Here is a 19,639-nt window from a genome sequence, read left to right as displayed (position 1 = left end):
AAAAATATAAAGAGCTAAAAAGGAAAACGAACAAAATAAACCTGTACAAATAATTTAAGAATTGGCACTGCCAAATTATCTCCAGTAACAAATAAACCATATAACAAGACCACAAGACCACAGTGGTTTAAGAATTAGTGAGACTATAAAAAAAGATTTTAAAACTAGGCCACTGAAATAAACTGCATATTGTACAGATGAAACTGACATAGCAGTAAACGCAAAGACTGGTGATCAAATTTTGTTTTTCTTTCTCAAAGCCTGAAAGTCAACCATGGCTGTCACAGTATACTTGCAACCTAATAAAGGTCAAACAAACTGTAATTGGGTTTTATAAACAATACTTGTGATGCTATGCACTGAGACAATATTCTGTAAATCCAGTTTATTTTCCATGTAGATCCAGTCAGTATAATCAATTTTTCTGCATGTGAATAATTTATCAAAATGTTTATTTTCCCACAAAAATCTTTGTTAACATCCACTCTGAGAATCCTGAACCTTGCAGCACCCAAATAAAGCTCTTGATTTTAAGTCAGTTCTATAAATCTGGAACTGTAGCAATAGTCTTTTTGCTGTAACAATAATTGAACTATTAATGGCTAAAGAGCAATTATGTTTGGAAAAAGTGGAACAGTACATCAGCTCAATTCAGGAAAACAAAGTTTTAGTGCACTTTGCTCGTTTTAGCCAACATGCTACATTGCCCATATTTTTTTTTTGCGTACAAAGTAGACTTGAGGGTTTCCATTGTAAGAAAGAAATGACTCAGCAAGCAAAACACTGTCAAGTTGCCCCTTTTTGTTAAAGACCTGGACATTTTAAGACAGAAGCTTTGCAAAACATTATACAATTTTTGTTTTTATTATTAAATGAGAAAATCTCATTTGTTACATTGTCACATTGCTAGTCAGAGAAATGCTGCAGTGATGAAGAAAGTCGACGCTGGATCAACCAAAGTCCTCATTCTACAACATTGATTTACAAAGTAATTATAGTAATGTTCACAGCCCAACACAACATTCCTTGTTTTCTTCATAGAGAAGTCCCAAAATTCTTCCTCTAATGGGGTATTTTTCTACATAAATTATAGTTTGGGGGTGGGGGGCTTGAACAATTCACCCCCAAACCTGCATGAGATCACACAAGCTTCTAAAGCTGTTAGAGAATTCTTCACACATCATCATCATCTGATGTGTCACTGCTGCTTGTCTCTGTATCCTCATTCTCAATAGTGGGTTTGAAAGTGCTGTTTTTCCAGGGGCTAAATTTGAAGTCACAGATGAGGCCATTTTTTAGAATGCCATTTTTTCGAAGGCCATTTTTTCGTAACTGAAATATAAAAACAAACATTTAGTGGGCTGAAAATTGACAGCAGTAATGACTTGCACTAAAACAATATTGCTTTTTTGTACATCAACAACTATGCCACTCATAGGACAGTTCATATGTATAATGTGACAAGACTCCACAAAGAAATAGATTTTTTCCATGTTAATTAGGATCATATACTAAAAATGAGAAAAAAACTGTCAACATCAGAACAGTTTCTTCACCCCTCTTCCTTGGAAATCATTGGACAAAGGTTTCCAGAAGCCAAAGAAAACACAGATTTTAGAAAATTATGCAACTGCAAAAGAGCATGCAGGTAAGAAACCCCCCCCCCCCTCCCTCCCCCAAGACAGATTGAGATGAAGGAATTGCAGACTCTGTGCAGCTCCATCACTGGTAGCAATGAAAGGAAATTAAACAGTTCCACTGCAAGTCCTAGATGTAAGCTTATCTTTTATAAGCAGACATTTGATGCAGCATGAATTTTCAAGGCTCACTCCCCTAGCCTTTTGAAGGCAGGAGGCGAGGATTTTTAGAGTCCTGCAAATCTGCAGATACCTGCTGATCATTTTTGGGGGATTAGATGCGGATACAAATTTTGTATCTGCACAAGGCTCTAAGGATTTTAAATAAACTATTAGATTCGGGGGCGGTGGGGGGGGGGGGGGGGGGGGAGAAGAGAAGGAAGGGGGATGTTAAGTGCCAAAACACTCTAAGAGATACAAGGTGGGTGAGGTAATATCTTTTATTGGACCAATTTCTGTTGGAGAGAGAGACACAAAGCTTGTCTCTCACCAACAAACGTTTGTGCATAAAAGATATTATCTCATCCACCTTATCTCTCCAATATCCTGGGGCCAATATGGGACAACACTAGTGCATTAAACCCTGTAAAGCCAGTTCAGTCAATGTCACAATCCAGTTTTGACAATCCCTCAATTGTGTTTTTTGGAACACAAAGTGTAAACAAATAAAAAATGTAATGCTTAGTAGTTTTTAGTAAGTATCACCTGTTCACTAATGACTTGGAATTCCCTCATCTCATCCTCTGTTAGTGGAGCACAGGTTTCATCATTTTCACTGTCTTCCTGCCAACCCATCTCCTTTAACAACCTTAAAAAAAAAAAAGACAATATTGTGACATTTATATCAAACATTCAAAATTCTGCTTTTAGAACACTGCTCTCAAATTCTGAAGACACGTATCTATTTAAGCAATCAACAATACCCAGTTGCAAAAAATACATACTTCATTATGTTTTTGACTCAGTGGGAGTTTGCGGCTTTTATTTTATTTCACCTATGCACACAGGTTGAAACATGAGCTTGTCCTTCAGAGTTATTCTGATTCTTCAGTAAATGCCTATATTTGTAACTCTGATTAATTTCCAAACATGTCTAAATGCTAAAGGTGAAGCTTTCAACAGATTTCAAAAATGTGTCCACAATACCTGGCACTTGAACATACCAACTGTGTAGTTAGGCATGTCACTACCAGATTTACACATGCAGAGATAAACTGCTAACTAGGAGGCCCATTGAAGAGATACCCATAAAAATTTACTTTAAACAAAGACAGACCACCACCAAGTCTCATACCATCCTGAGTGAGGAGGCAAGGACATATTGTTTACATAACAGACAGCATCCTTGTTTCTGACCACTCAGAATAAATCATATGATCTATTTTCTAGGGCTGACAAGCGTGCTCTATCAGTCTAAAAATGAACTGAGGGTTTATTTAGCTCCCAGTTTCTCTCCAGAAGTATGTCAATAAGGAAAAACAAACAGACTAGAAGCAAAAGACCAAGAGAGATGGAAGCTGAACCACAGGCAGAAAGTTAGAATGCTGGTGTACAGTCTGTCTTAAGACAGACAATGTGTTAGCAATAAGGACCTGAAGTTCATTAAACTATTGCCATTAGCAAGGAGATTTAAGATATCTGGGACAACTGTCGATGGGCTCAAAATAGTGGATGCACTAATCTGTTAAAACCAAAATTCAGATTCCATGCTTGAGCTAGTAACATTACCAGATGGTGAAACATACAGCTTTATAATAGGATAACCGAAGAGTAGTTTTCCAGTTCTGGAAAACGTTATAGATCTACAAGGACTAATGAACTCACATTGGGTCTGCTTGTATCACTCAGAGGCTTTACCCTGCCCCAACTCTTAATACCTTATGGGACCACTGTGTTAGAGAAGGTGGCATACAGGAATTGTTCCTTGAAGAAGGGAAACAATGAGAAGGATCTCCCCCCACCCCCCATTTGATACATAGTGACAAACATGTTCTGTTCACTTTACTTCGAGAACCACATAAGAGTCCTCCCACAAGTCAAACACCATCAAAAGAAATTCTAGAAGAGTCCATTCACAGGGCACCAGTACAAGGAATCAGGACTGTCAGCTCAGTTTACCACACCAATAGCGTATGCATAGAACATTTTCACTACAATCCAATCCCAGAAAGTCACCTTAATCTGGAAAGCTGTAGAATACTTAGATGAACACTGTTCAACATGTGTCACTTGCCTTACCAGAAAGGATGCAGGCAAGGCTAACTAAGATTCCTTCTACTTGAGAATGTTTCTGTGGAAATCAGTCTAACGAGAACTCCAAAAGCCCAAAATGTGGTCTTTTAAAATTGACAGCGTATAAGAGAACCAGTACAGGTAAATGAAACCTAGTCCATAGGGCTCTGTCCAAACATTAAAAAGTCAAACAATTAGGTTTTTAGAAGTACAACCCATGAGAAGTTATATTTTAAACCAATTAACTATGAACTCAATATCAGAGCATTAGTTTTATCCATATATTTAAATTACTTAAGTTTATATCAGTCATGATATAAACTCTCCAGCTGCCCAGCTCTGTCTGAAGGCAGCACCGCTGCCAGCAGCAGCACAGAGGTAAGGGTAACAGTACTGCAACCCACCCCCTACAATAACCTTGCAACCTCCCTCCTCCCACACACAACTCGTTTTTGGGTCAGGATCTCTACAAACACTGTGAAATTTCAGATTTAAATAGATGAAATCATGAAATTTATTATTTTTAAAATCTTATGACCATGACATTGATAGGGACATGAATTCTGGAAAAGATGCTCAACAGCCACCACAGGCATTGATATAAAGTACATACCTATGCTCTGCCTCAAGTGAACTTGAAAGGACATCTGTCTGAGGGAAAGTTGACGACCGAATGATCTGTTGAGAAATCACTGAAGCATTTCCATTCTCTTGAGGAATTTCATTTTCAAAGTTTCTGTTTATGTCCCTCTCATGATGAGAATTGTTGCTGTTATGCAAATTAAATGAGTCATCCTGTTAAAAAAGTGCATTAAATATACATTATATATCATTCAAAGGAGACATTATCCACGAAGTAATACTCTGACAAACTGCCATTTTTCTGGGATTGTGTACCATTTAAAATTAGCTTTAAATGGAGAAACTCACCATCAATTCACAAAATCTCTTTATTCATACTTCTAAATATTTTAAGTTAGAGGTACTGGATTGCCCGCAGCAGTGGAAAAGGGAAGTTAGTTACCTTATTGTAACTACACTTCTTTGAGATGTCTGGTGCCTGTCTGGATTCTACTATAGGTAGGTATGCAATCCACGAACCTGAGACTGAAGATTTCTTGCAATCAGGGTCTGTTGGTTGATGCCTGTGACTCAGCTCGCCTCGTGCTCCACATGGTGTGGATTGACTGCATATCCAGTTCCTTCTCTACCAAGAATCTCGTCATGTTCCAACACAGAGGGGAAAGGATGGGGACAGGGTAGTGGACAGGGACCACACCTCTTGAAGAACTCATTACAATAAGGTAAGTAACTTCCTTTTCTTCAAGTGCTGGTCCCTATGTGTATTCCATTGTGGGTAACTGATGAACAGTACTCAGAGGAGGAGGGTGTGAGAATGCTAGTATAGCTGCATGTAGAACTGCTGTGCTAAATGATGCATAACAAGAAGGGTTTCTTCAGGTATGTTAGCAACAAGAAGAAAGTCAAGGAAAGCGTGGGCCCCTTACTGAATGAGGGAGGCAACCTAGTGACCGAGGATGTGGAAAAAGCTAATGTACTCAATGATTTTTTTGCCCGTCTTCACAAACAAGGTCAGCTCCCAGACCGCTGCACTGGGCAGCGCAATATGGGGAGAAGGTGACCAGCCCTCTGTGGAGAAAGAAGTGGTTCAGGACTATTTAGAAAAACTGGACGTGCACAAGTCCATGGGGCCGGATGCGCCGCATCCGAGGGTGCTAAAGGAGTTGGCGGATGAGATTGCAGAGCCATTAGCCATTATTTTTGAAAACTCATAGCGATCGGGGGAGGTCCCGGATGACTGGCTAATGTAGTGCCCATCTTTAAAAAAGGGAAGGAGGATGATCCGGGGAACTACAGGCCAGTCAGCCTCACCTCAGTCCCCGGAAAAATCATGGAGCAGGTCCTCAAGGAATCAATTATGAAACACTTAGAGGAGAGGAAAGTGATCAGGAACAGTCAGCATGGATTCACCAAGGGGAAGTCGTGCCTGACTAACCTAATTGCCTTCTATGATGAGATAACTGGCTCTATAAATAAGGGGAAAGCAGTGGATGTGTTATTCCTTGACTTTAGCAAAGCTTTTGATACGGTCTCCCACAGTATTCTTGCTGCCAAGTTAAAGAAGTATGGGCTGGATGAATGGACTGTAAGGTGGATAGAAAGCTGGCTAGATCGTCGGGCTCAACGGGTAGTGATCAATGGCTCCATGTCTAGTTGGCAGCCGGTTTCAAGCGGAGTGCCCCAAGGGTCAGTCCTGGGGCCGGTTTTGTTTAATATCTTTATTAATGATCTGGAGGATGGTGTGGACTGCACTCTCAGCAAGTTTGCTGATGACACTAAACTAGGAGGCGTGGTAGATACACTAGAGGGTAGGGATCGGATACAGAGGGACCTAGACAAATTAGAGGATTGGGCCAAAAGAAACCTGATGAGGTTCAACAAGGACAAGTGCAGAGTCCTGCACTTAGGACGGAAGAATCCCATGCACAGCTACAGACTAGGGACCGAATGGCTAGGTAGCAGTTCTGCAGAAAAGGACCTAGGGGTCACAGTGGACGAGAAGCTGGATATGAGTCAACAGTGTGCTCTTGTTGCCAAGAAGGCTAACGGCATTTTGGGCTGTATAAGTAGGGGCATTGCCAGCAGATCGAGGGACGTGATCGTTCCCCCTTTATTCAACATTGGTGAGGCCTCATCTGGAGTACTGTGTCCAGTTTTGGGCCCCACACTACAAGGATGTGGAAAAATTGGAAAGAGTCCAGCGGAGGGCAACAAAAATGATTAGGGGTCTGGAGCGCATGACTTATGAGGAGAGGCTGAGGGAACTGGGATTGTTTAGTCTCCAGAAGAGAAGAATGAGGGGGGATTTGATAGCAGCCTTCAACTACCTGAAGGGGGGTTCCAAAGAGGATGGAACTCGGCTGTTCTCAATGGTGGCAGATGACAGAACAAGGAGCAATGGTCTCAAGTTGCAGTGGGGGAGGTCTAGGTTGGATATTAGGAAACACTATTTCACTAGGAGGGTGGTGAAGCACTGGAATGCGTTACCTAGGGAGGTGGTGGAGTCTCCTTCCTTGGAGGTTTTTAAGGCCCGGCTTGACAAAGCCCTGGCTGGGATGATTTAGTTGGGAATTGGTCCTGCTTTGAGCAGGGGGTTGGACTAGATGACCTCCTGAGGTCCCTTCCAACCCTGATATTCTATGATTCTATGATAATGTCTCGTGAATGTGTGGATGAAACTACACAGCTGCCCTGCAAGTATCAAGCAGGAACACCTCTTGAAGTGATGCTACTGAGGCTGCCTGTTGCCTTGTACAGCAGTGGTCCCCAAACTTTTTCAGTTGCATCCCCCTTACCCGGTCCACATCTGTACCATCAGAGTAGGTGTTGATGGTAGTTCCTTATGGGGCTCTGATGGTATTGCTGGTAAACAAGTCTCCAACCTGATTGTATTTGACAGTACCAGCAGTTCCCAGTACTTTGAGTCCCAGTGTTTTGTTTTAATTGGTGCTACAGTTGGTGCAGAGGCTGGTACCGAAGGACCCTGGCCCCTATGTGCCTTCTGATCTGCCCATAAGGCTTGGGGGGGAAGAGGTCGTAGATTCTTGTGGCTTGGGCACACTTGTCCACAACTTGGAAAGGGCTGGGGATGGATCTCTCCTCCTAGAACAGGGCGCAGAAACTTTTTGGCCTGAGGGCTGCATCGAGTTTCCAAAATTGTATGGAGGGCCGGTTAGCAGAGGCTGTGCCTCCCCAAACAGCCAGGCGTGGCCCGGCCCTGCCCCCTATCCAACCTCTCCTGCTTCTCGCCCCCCAATGGCCCCCTGGGGACTCCTGCCCCATCCAACCCGCCCTGTACCCTGACAGCCCCCAGAACCACTGCCCTGACTGCCCCCTGCCACCCCATCCAACACTTCCTCTCATTCCTGATTGCCCCTCCCCAACCACTGCCCCATCCAACCACCCCTTCTCCCTGACTGCTCCCGGGATCACTGCCCCCCGCCACCCCATCCAACCCCTCCTCTCATTCCTGACTGCCCAGGACCCCTGCCCCATCCAACCACCCCTTTTCCCTGACTGCCCCCCACCACCCCCATCCAACCCCTCCTCTCATTCCTGACTGCCCAGGACCCCTGCCCCATCCAACCACCCCTTTTCCCTGACTGCCCCCCGCCACCTCCATCCAACCCCTCCTCTCATTCCTGACTGCCCAGGACCCCTGCCCCATCCAACCACCCCTTTTCCCTGTCCCCCACCACCCCCATCCAACCCCTCCTCTCATTCCTGACTCCTCCCCCCCCCCCCCCCCCCAGGACCCCTGCCCCATCCAACCACCTCTTCTCCCTGACCAGTCCCAGGACCCCTGCCCCTGACTGCCCCCCACCGCCCCATCCAACCCCTCCTCATTCCTGACTGCCTCCCCGGGGATCCCTGCCCCATCCAACCACCCCTTCTCCCTGTCCCCTGACCACCCCTGGACCTCCTGCCCCCCGCCGCCCCATCCAACCCCCCCCCCCCTTCCTGACTGCCCCCTGGGAACCCCTGCCGCCATTCAACACCCGTTTCCTGCCCTCTGACTGCCCCGACGCCTATCCACACCCCCGCCCCCTGACCACCACTCTGAACCCCCCTGCCCTCTATCCAACCCCCCCCCACACTCCCTGCCCCCTTACCGCACTGCCTGGAGCACCGGTGGCTGGCGGCGCTACAGCCGCGCCGCCCAGAGCACCAGGACAGGCAGCCACGCCACCATGCAGCACAGAGCACCGGGTCAGGCCCCGGCTCCGCAGCTGTGCTGCCCCAGGCGTTTGCAGCCCTGCCGCCCAGAGCACTGCGCCGGCAGTGGAGCAAGCTGAGGCCGCGAGGGAGGGGGAACAGTAGGGGAAGGGCTGGGGGCTAGCCTCCCGGGACAGGAAGTGGCCCGTGGGCCATAGTTTATCCACCTCTATCCTAGAAGGTGTATGGGGGCGGGGGGAAGAATCTGCTTTTAAGTTTGAGAGAATGCTCTTTATTCTCATGACAGGGCCCACACAAAGGTCTTTTCCTCTGATCCTTTCTGCTCTGGAGTCAGACAGTAGTAGGCAGCATGCTCCTTGATGACTGGCCAAAGAACAATGGGTCTCCCCTGCACAAGTCTGACTGGGGCCTCATTGCATGCACCACAATGTGCTTCTGAAGCTGGAGTTCTCATGCCTGCCACATTCAGCTGGGAAAAGAACAGCTGATACTGCACTCAGTAGAGATAGGAGCTTCTCTAAGGCAGAGGCAGTGCTGGTGGTTGTCGCTGACCTAAAGTGAGCCAGAGCAGGAGATGCAGTTTTTGAAGCCTGGTATTCTGGACATAATTTAAGTCACATGCCAGGAGACAGAGAAGGTTCCCTGGGGTGGGGATTCTAACTAAGTAACTAGGAAACTATCAGAAAACTAAAAAAACAAATATAACTAAATATTTATAGAAAGACGACAAAGGATGAGCTCCGGACAATAGACTCTGGTCATGTGGCAGTAAGAAGGAACTAGAGAGATAGTCCGTCCCACCCATGCCCCTTATGCCTTCTGTGTGGAACACAAGGAGAGCAGGGGTGCAGGCACAGCCCAACAGATACCGTTTGCAAGAATTTTCCGTTTTAGGCACATGGAGCTTATGTATACCCACGGTGGAATACAAATATGGATCAGCACTCAAAGTAGTACCTAGAGTTCAGCCACAGATCAGGTACCACACGAGGCAACAACAATGCAAGCTCCCCTTTCTCTCCACTCTGCCAGTGTGTCTCAAACCTGCCCTGGATGAATCATTTCTATAGGTAAGGGAGGGTAGCTCAGAACCCATGTTTATTCAGTCTTCAATCTCTGTTGAAGCTACCAACAAAACTGCTTATGCTTGAGATATGGCCAAATATCAGTTGGGAACTATTTGAAATAACAGCATCCCAAATTTAACCCTTTTTATGGGACAGATCATTATACTGGGGCTTAAACACCAAACCAAGACTCCACCTACCAAAGCTGTCTGTCACAAGAGTGGAAAAGCCTGATCTAATTACTCTGTTTTTGAAGTACTGTATAAATTTACAGTGCTGTGATTTTTTTAATTAAAAAGCAAACATCACAACAGGGCAGCTTTTTATTTCCTCTTTTGTCTCCCTTTCTCTCTTTCCTTCACCAACAATCCCCAAATCAGTCTCTCAGAGGAGATCTGCAGCAATCAATAGGCATGTCTGGCCTCATCCACCTCAAATCTCAGTTGCCAAACCCACTCCCACTTCTATCCTGAAGAATTCTCCACTTCCTAACCAACATATTGGTACCCAAGAGCTCAGGCACAAAGCAGAACCCCAGCCTTAGAAATGGCATTGCTTCCTTTTGCCTGAACCATAGTCCAGAAGAAGTCTCTTTCCTGCTGCTTATCAGGAGAGTATGCAGGTCACATTCTTCCCCACCTGTCTCTGCTACTCAGTAACTTCTAAGCCACTTCTCTGAGCCCACTACCACCAGTCCCTTTTGCAACCAATTTATCAGACTCCTTAATCAGTGCGAATTTTCACTCCATTACATGAAAAAATCTGATTTTACAACAGCAACTCATGCTCTCTCCATAGACAGCTCCACTGGAGTAACTTCATGTATTTGCCATTCTAGAAAACCAATCACCCTATTATGCACAGCTGCCTCCAAGTATCCAGGTAACTACTGAGTGGTGGACATTAGTATGAGAATTTAATCTTCAAGTATTTAAAGAAAGAACTTAAACATCTGTTTCCCCTTTCCCATTTTGAAGAATTGATAAATCCTCAAAGTATTGTTATAACAATAGTTTGCCTCATAACTAAGATTACATGCATGTTAACCAAATATTCTATGATGAACTGTATCAGTAGCAGAGATCTCCAGAAGGGGCATTTCCAGATCAGCTCCAGACATTATAAGGTTTCTGATGTGGCATCCATGCAAAATGCAGGCACCATTTCATTTTTGGAATTTCAAAGGGGCTCTTTCGACATATGCACTGCTCTCAGGTATGTTCTGTATAAAATATATTCTCTTCCATTCTGTTAGAAACTGACCATCAGAAGATCCAAAATATAATGAGGAAAAAAAGAGATGTGTGTTGATAAGTGGAAACGGCCCACCATCTTAATGGTTTCTGTCCATTAGAGGAGAGAAGGGGATTGACAGACTAATATAGTTCTGAGGCATTATTCTATAGGTAGGTCATCAGATCTGTGAGCCCCAAACTGGACAATGTGATAGGTTCCTTTATGAGTACCTAAGATAAAAATAATGCTCATGTGGCTTTACCAAGGATAGGGGATCAATTGGAATCTCTTCTGACTATCCAGATACCTGAGTGACAGAGGAAAAAAGTTTAGAAAGAACTCTGTAGAGGCCTGGAACCTGAATCTTTTAGGGGCCAATTGTTTGCATTAGTAAGCCTGACAACTGAGCAGAAAACTGAACAATGCTGCAGAATCTGCCACACCATAAATTTTCAATAAAAGGTGTTTCTTTTCTCAACTACAGCCCTATGTTGTCTTGGTCAACCACTGAGATCCACTGATTACACTTGGCACAGGACTTGAAGCTAGGAATCTTTTTTCTTCTGTACATACCATTTACTAAACACCAAGCTACCACCATTTACCACCAGACTATTAGTAAATTCTCACAATTTAGATTAGGTTCAGTTTAGACCAGGAAATGAGGGAACTACTAAATCAATATACTTGCAATTTCTCACCAGTGGCAGAAAATTTATGTCCAAAATGAGGACATATACCACAATGCTCCAGAACAGAAAGGCTCAAATCCTCCTACAATGACAATAGAATGTCTATTGCAGGAGCTAGATAGATTCATGGAAGATAGCCATTGATGGACCTATTAGCCAGGATGGGCAGGAATGGTGTCCCTAGCCTCTGTTTGCCAGAAGCTGGGATTGGGTGACGGGGCATGGATCACTTGATGATAACCTGTCTGTTTCATTCTCTTTGGGGAACCAGGCATTGGCCACGGTCAGAGGACAGGATACTGGTATTGATGGACCTTTGGTCTGACCCAGTATGGCTGTTCTTATGATAGTGGTTCAATACCTGAGCAGGTAGCGACATTAAAAGATAATTCATCTTTTCCTAATATTAAATAGGCCTGGGATCCTGACCTCAATATTGTTTTACACTTTATATTTCTAGAAATTCTGTCATGGCAAGTTATTTTTTGCAGTCGTAAGTGTTCAGGGAAGTGAAAGTCTTGTTACAACAAAATAAAACAATGTATGTGTGGTTTGAGATGTATTACAACTATATCTGCAACAGTTGGTGAACCGAACTACCTTCTCTTCCCCAACATGATTCTCATCTTCATGTTCCTCTTCAACTCTATCCTGTTTCAATGCCTTTAAGAATTCACTCTTCTTATCAGTGCGCATTCTTGTCAATTTTGTTAATCGAGGCTGATTAAGTTTGTCAACAGGGGATGAAGAATTTGACCGATTACACTAATGCAGGGGGTAAAAAAATAAGAACACTGAAAAATTGGCAAGTTAAAGACAAATTTACTGGATACGACACAAGACAAAAGTTCCTTTTACTGAGCAAGAATTAAAAATTTAGACCTACTATAGTTTCACCTGCATCCAGATTCCAGAACTGACTTAGTATGCTTACATAATAAAGAGGGGAGTTTATTAAAATTCCCCACTACCCATGGGTAGTGGATGTGTTCTGTGCGCACCCACTGATAAGTCAGATTTGGAAGGTATTCGAGTATTGCCTCAAAGGTGGTACTTCTGGAATTGTATCACACCATCAGCAATTTTTATGTTCAACATTCTCAGACTTGACTTATCTTCTAAACCATCCACCTCTCCCCTTCCAAACCCACAAAACAGGTCGGCAGGTATTGCCAATGCTTCAGGTACATAACACTATAAAAGTTTAAATATTAAATATTAAATCTCAGATTAAATCTTTTACTGGCCTAACTTCTGCTTGTGAGAGAGACACGCTTTCAAGCTTAAACGGAGCTCTTCTTCAGGTCTAAAGACAGTCCAGACAAATCTGACGAAGAGTTCTGTGTAAACTCAAAAGCTTGTCTCTCTCACCACCAGAAGTTGGTCCAGTAAAAAAGATTACCTCACCCACCTTGCCTCTAATACCCTGGGACCAAAATGGCTACAACACTGCATAGAATAGTCTTCACTTACAGTATATAGCAGGTTACTCAGATTAATACCTAAAAATTTTAAAGGGATCTGATGCAAAAAAAACACTATACCTCTTTCACTGAATTCTGTGACACACTAAAAGCCTTGGCAGTTGATTTGAAAGCATTAAAGTTGCCAATACCATATGAAGACTCATGAGGGAATGGAGTCCCAAGTTTATTCTCTTTTGTTTGGCTTTTCCACTGTGCAGGCTAAACGAAAAATGAAACCATCATTAACTAACATCTGCTTATTCAGAAAAAGCAACATGAACACCACACACCGTCATTCTATAAGACAGTACAAAAACTATTTTCTTGTTGAAAACAGTTTACATTTGATTTATTAATTATTTGGCGCTTCTTATATCAATACCTTGTTCTGTTAGTTATCTAAACAGACAAAATTAAATTCAAAAGCTGTGTGCAATATTTTGTAGTATATCTAGCACTGCAATATTAAAGAAATCATTTTCAATAACTCAAAATATTTTTCACCCTCAAATAACTTATTCCATTACATACAAAGCATGTAAATTCCTGAAGTGAGGTAAGAATGAATCTAACACGGAGGCATGGCTTCATTTAAAAAAACAAACAAACAAACAACAACAAAAAGACAAAAATGGCACTGGTGTTCTATGTTTATTTTCAATTACTTCAGTAACAAATAGGCTCAATTTTTTAATGATTTTATTCAACTGCCAGCCCTGCAAATTCAGGTTGAGCTCTGAGAGTCAAGCTGCATTATTTCAGTCAAACGTTACCAAGAGTACTGCAGACCAAGTTACGCCCCAAGTAATACCTGTGAAGACCCTTTATCTTCACTCTTAACTCATTCAAGGCAATGCACATTAGAAAGAATAATCTGACCTACTCATCACACTGGTGGATTCTAAATTTAACCAGAACCACTGGGGGGTGAGGGGGAGGGTGTGGAATAGAGGTTGTCCTTATGGACAAACTTCATTAAAGCCTCTACTGCATGCATGGGGGGCAAAGGAAAATGTTAGTATGTATTAAAGGATTGGATAGAAAAATACTGAAAATATATTCACATTACACAAATCAATTGTGTCCCTTCAACTTTCACCTGGAATACACTGTTCAGTTCTTATCATCCTACCTCAAAAAGATGTAGCAGAAATAGGAAGGATCTAAATACAGTTCAGAAAAATGTTCAGTTATTTTTTAAGTATAACCGTACTTAAACATGGTAATGCTACATGAAGCAGTAGTACTCCCAGATATGAGACAAGTGTATCAAAAATTAGCGCACGTTTCACAGACGACTTATGCATATTTCCAACAGAGTTCAAATTTACCTTTGCAGGTGGAGTAGCAGGTTTAGGGACTAATCCTTTATAAACACTTGTACCAGTTCCATTCTTGACTGGCTGTGAATGAAGACCTCCTACTACAGGGAATCCAGATATTTGTAAATCTTTTGTACTACCCTTTTTAATGACCAGCATTCTTGGAGATCTAGATTTTGGATTCAGAGGATATTCTATATAGAAACAAAAGCAACATAAAATAAATCAGAGAATGAGCCTTCTCCCTAATGTTTCAGGATACAAAATGCTGGGTGGCAGTGTGGTCCAGGGCAAAAAGGCCAGGGAATCAGAAACTGAGGAGTTCAATCTCAGATCTGTCAATAACTAACGTGGTGTGGGCAAGTAAAGTAACTGTTCTGACTCTCAGCTGCCATACCTACAATACCCTACTTACCTCACATTTGTTGTGAGAATTAAAACTTGTGAATTGTTATTTACATACACAATTATTAATGCTCTTGAGAAACAGTGCTAAATGTTTACAAACATTTTCTTCCCTCGGGTACATTACTTTGCTAATTCAAAACCAGAGACAGTGTTTGATTTTGGTAATTTTACATCTGAATGTTCAGATGACAGTTATATAGCTGCTGAGAGAAGATGTTTTTCCTGCTTATTTTTTCAACAACTGACCAGGGCTAATTAGCATTGCACTTGCTCCTGAACGATGGCTCATAGCCTAGACTAGAGGAACAACTCTCCCACATGAACAGAAGAAATATGGCACCCTTGAGCTTTAGAGCAATAAGTGTCTCTCACTCATTTCCTGTTTCAAGTTTATTATTTCACCTCAACATGCCTCAGTTGTGGAAAGTACAATAAAATGCACTATTTGCATTTACTATCCGCTTTAGGGGTGAGACACATTTTATTTGAAAGACAGCACTTAAGGTAATTAATCATGTTTGCTTAGAGACATGGCATTTTTTTATAAAATGCAACTCAAATAAATTTACATAACTAAGAAATGATTACACTAATTAAGTCTTTCGCACTGAGATATTCTACTAGAACTCTTTCATTAAAAGATATTGGATAGACTATTTTCAACTCTAAACGTTACTACTCCATTTCTATTAGAGAAGCTAATTTAGGGCTCGTCTATTGTTAGCACAGAATAAGCAAGGGTATGAATTTAAAGCCTAATAGCTATTCCACACTGGCTCCCTGATGATGCTAAATTGCAAACAGGCGCTCTTAGTGCAGATTAAGTGTCCACATGAAAAGTTAGAGTAGCATCAGCAAAACCAGTTTATATGTAATACACTAGCAAAGGCTACTTAAAAGTAAAATCATTATGCTGTTCCTTTTATTGTTGGTAAGTGTTAGCAAATTAAGTATACTATTTGTTATACGGTAGTTGAATATTTTGTTCTTGTAGAATTTAACTTTATGTGAAGTCATTCAGAGCATGGAATAAGCTCTTGTCACAAAGTGAAATAAAAGAATGGAACAAAAATTATATTCCATTTTGATCCAGACTTTAATATGTAATAATACATCTACGTGAACGACAATATCTTCCAATTGTCTTGCATGTTAGTTTTCTGTTAATTTGAAGGCTATTCTTATTCCAATTTAAGATTTCCAAGTATACTTTAAGTTTGCAATTGCAAGGCTGTAATGAAGTATGAAAGATTCCATTTCCCTCTAAAATCAAATAATGCACTGCAACAGCAAGTTATCACTGTAGTTTACGCTCGTGTGTTTGGCAAATTAAACTATTTCTTGCCTTTCTTGTGAAGATCAATCTGACTGTAGCCTAACACTCTGGAAAGCTCATTCTTCAAATCTAACTGAACTGTTTCCTGTTCCATTGATGCTACTAAGTTTGCAAGGATCTAGCAGTAGCTATATAAGAAGGGGTGGCCAAACTGTGGCTCACAAGCCACATGCGGCTCTTTTACCATTAAAGTGAGTCTCATGGAGCCCTCCCTCCTCCCCCGCCAGCCTCCCCCTACCACACTGGAGGGGGAGGCTCGGGTCCTCTGCCTTGCAGCGAGGTGGTGGGGTAGGAGCTTCTGCCCAGCGCGGGGGAGAGAGGGGGTGGTCGTCTCGGGGGTTCAGCAGGAGCCAGGCTAAAGCCCTAAGCCCCAACAGGCCCCTCCTGATGGGCTGACGGATGCGCTGAGCCCCGGTCCCCAGCAGGTGTGCCCCAGCTCTCAAACTTCTGATTGTCAGATGCGGCTCGGGGGGGCCAATAAGTCTTCTGGCTTGGCTACAAAATTAAACTCTTGCTGACCTTTCTGGCAAAGAGAAATAAGTGGCCTGATTTTCAAAAGTGGAAGCTGCTGGGTAGACATCTAAAAATGTACTAGCCGAACTTTAAAATAAGTTCCTAAAAATCTTGGCCTGTGTCTGTATTGCGTTCTAAAGATGTGAAACTGTACAGCTGAAGTAATGCAGAGTTAGCAAATCTTTTGAAAAACAGCACTCATTTCTCAGGTTTCAGCTTTGACAACAGTAAATCCATTTCTAAATAGCAGCTTTTATGTATGTTTAACAGAATGTTACATTCCTCAAAAAGGCAGACACTTGAATTACTCAAAAGAATATATTCTCCAAACAGGCATTTCCTGTATTTGTCAACCTGTTACTGTGAATCATGTATCTGTAGCACAAACTGTAGGCTGGCAGGCAGCTACACCAGCTGGGAAAGGTAAAATAAAGCCCAAACTACAATTCAGTCCCTCTCCTCAGAGTTGGCTTTATTACCAGAAAAAAATCAGAATAAGAGCCCAGCTACTCAAAGCACTTGCTCCCAGGCACCAGAGGCCTTTCCAACTTTCAGCAAGACAAGGGGAAAGGATGCACTCTTCCCCCTGGGCAGCTGTCTTGGCTATCTTGTAGGCCTCCTGCCAGATCCTCACAGAGGAACTTCCCTCGAAGTCTTACCTCTAACATCATCTTCCAAGACTGATTCAAAAGCATTCTTTTATAAAATCTCCAGTTGGCAGTCACACAACACTTGGTCAACTGACCCCTCTTCATCACGTGCCCTGCCTGGAGACCAAATCCTAGCAACCCCTTGACCAAAAGATGCCTTGCAGATGTGCTGACCATGCCTGTGCTTACAAGCCAATGTTTTGTTACACAATTATAGGCAATAAGCACTGTTTTCATAAAGGAAAGGTAAACTAAATTTTTGTAAGGCCCGGAGTCCTTTTGACTTCAAATTACGTGTTTGTGCAAAACGAACTAGTATTGTTATATCCTAAAAAAAAACAAAACACAAAACAAAACAAAACACCCCCTCACACACCTCTTTTCGTGTTTTATTTAAACAATCATCTCCAAACCTTTACTATATTTTCTTTACAAACAATCAAAAACACTTACCCCATACACCTGCTGCTAAAGATTTATTCTGGTTTGGTTCTCTCTCGTATTCAGGATTCAGAGAGGGCTGAAAGGAAAGGATTTTTTAAATTATTGCTTAGTTGGTTCACAGTTCAAGACTGATTATGAATTAAATTTAGTATTGGAGAATCGCATTAAAATTCATTTCAAATGTGAGATCCTTTGTCAAAGGAAATCAGTTCTTAAATAGACAGGACTGAGGACAGACCCAGTTTTGTTTCTGAAACAGACCAATACTTTAGCTGAATGTAAATTACTGTATTTTCCTCTGGTGCCTAACCCCTCTCCCATATCATGTCCTTCATAATGGGCTTCTCACACTGCAATCAATGTCATTTTGTGGACTGTCCAGAAAAGGAGGAGAATGGTGTTGGTCATCCAGAACAGAAAGGCTCAAATCCTCTTACATCCTGCAATTCCCAGGTTTCACAACTCAAGAGGAGGCTTCCAACCTGGGTTTCTACATGGCAGAAAGGCTACTTAGTTATTCTACTCCCAGTTTCTGAAAAGAAAGTTGTGTAGAATTTATTATATAGTACTTGCCATGGTAAACTGCTGTAAAATATTGTAGTGAAGGATTTGGAACACACCTATATCCCAAAAGCTATCATCTATAAACATAGTAAATGAGTACTATACACAATAATACAACTACAATAATAAAAGGAGGTAAGACTAGAAACAAGTTAATGGATAAACCACCAATGCCCTCTTACCTATGGAAAGGGTGATCTCTGTACAAGATGAGCTGTAACTGGTGAAATCTCATGAAGTAGCTTGCATAATGGACAAAATGGCACTTGCAGAAACAATGAAACCTTGTTTATTATAATTACAAGTAACTTACAAAATCCTCAGCCTCAAATTGCTTGGGTTCTTCCTTGTCTTCCTTTTTCCCAGTTTCATTGTCAGGTACATTATTTTCATGCAGCAGTCCTTGGCTTTTTCCAGAGTGGAAAGTGCTGGTACGAGAGCGGGAACCTCCACTATGGTATCCTCCCCCACGATGGTGTAAGTTTTCTGTCCCATTCCTGCCTTGTGAACGCCAACCATTTTTCTCTTTTCTCCCAAAATGTCCTTAGATTTTTAAATTTAAAAAAAAAAAATGTAATTACAAGCAGTTTTGAAAGAATTTCTACATTGCAAAATTGATACAGAACATTAAAAATCGTGAATGAACCAAATAACATTCTATGCTCATTCTGGATCTGATAGAATAGTGAGCTTCTTTTCACTCATACAGGCAGTAGAGTAGGATCTCTACCCTGTACTAAGGAGACGAGCTCAGTTTCAGAGCAAGACAGGAAATAGATGGCCCCAAAGGAGCTTGGTCTGACAGTTAAATATTGTCAGGCCCCTCTCCTGTTTGCCCATGTATATGTTGCTGTCTACAGCATACACTAGCTGGGTATTAATACTGCTCCTTTTCAAAAGAGCAATACAGTGAACCCAGTGGCACACTGCTCTAACCAACCCTGGGCCATCCTACCTGCCCTGAAAGAATTGCTCTTGTACCACATACCCCTTGTATTGCTTCCATTCTCCGTTGTCCTAGAGATTCAGTCTTCCAACGCTAAAGCATTCAGTGTTTGCATATTAAGAAAGGACAGAATGTCTATAGGTAAAATACTCCTGAGGGAATTCTTCGACAAAAAAATTAAAATTCTGCACACAATATTTTAAAATTCTGCAAATGTTATTTGTCAAATAAATGTGGAGGCTCCAGCATGGCATTGGGGAGCACAGGCCACTGGCTGCACAGAGATAGGAGATCACTGTGCAGCTCCCCTCTGGGACACAGATTCAGTGGTGAGGCTGCACCCAACCCTGACACAACACAAGGACTGG

The 19,639-nt window shown here is 42.2% G+C and overlaps 1 protein-coding gene across 2 annotated transcripts in view; it reads right to left on the bottom strand.

The window, feature by feature from the left end:
- Nucleotides 1-390: 390 nt before the first annotated feature.
- The window catches only part of GPBP1 (GC-rich promoter binding protein 1), a 61,669-nt gene continuing 42,420 nt past the window's right edge, over nucleotides 391-19,639 (bottom strand). For both annotated transcript variants that reach the window (XM_065405998.1, XM_065405997.1), the window contains exons 6-13: nucleotides 18,639-18,868; nucleotides 17,771-17,837; nucleotides 14,420-14,604; nucleotides 13,167-13,307; nucleotides 12,223-12,387; nucleotides 4,483-4,664; nucleotides 2,343-2,445; nucleotides 391-1,332 (exon numbers count right to left, since the gene is read on the bottom strand). In XM_065405998.1, coding sequence (XP_065262070.1) covers nucleotides 1,174-1,332; nucleotides 2,343-2,445; nucleotides 4,483-4,664; nucleotides 12,223-12,387; nucleotides 13,167-13,307; nucleotides 14,420-14,604; nucleotides 17,771-17,837; nucleotides 18,639-18,868 — 1,232 coding nt within the window. In that variant the 3' untranslated portion in view covers nucleotides 391-1,173. The remainder of the gene's footprint in view (nucleotides 1,333-2,342; nucleotides 2,446-4,482; nucleotides 4,665-12,222; nucleotides 12,388-13,166; nucleotides 13,308-14,419; nucleotides 14,605-17,770; nucleotides 17,838-18,638; nucleotides 18,869-19,639) is intronic.

Source organism: Emys orbicularis, chromosome 6 (genome assembly GCF_028017835.1).
Source record: "Emys orbicularis isolate rEmyOrb1 chromosome 6, rEmyOrb1.hap1, whole genome shotgun sequence".
Lineage (NCBI taxonomy): Eukaryota > Metazoa > Chordata > Testudines > Emydidae > Emys > Emys orbicularis.
This window is presented reverse-complemented; position numbering and strand designations above follow the sequence as displayed.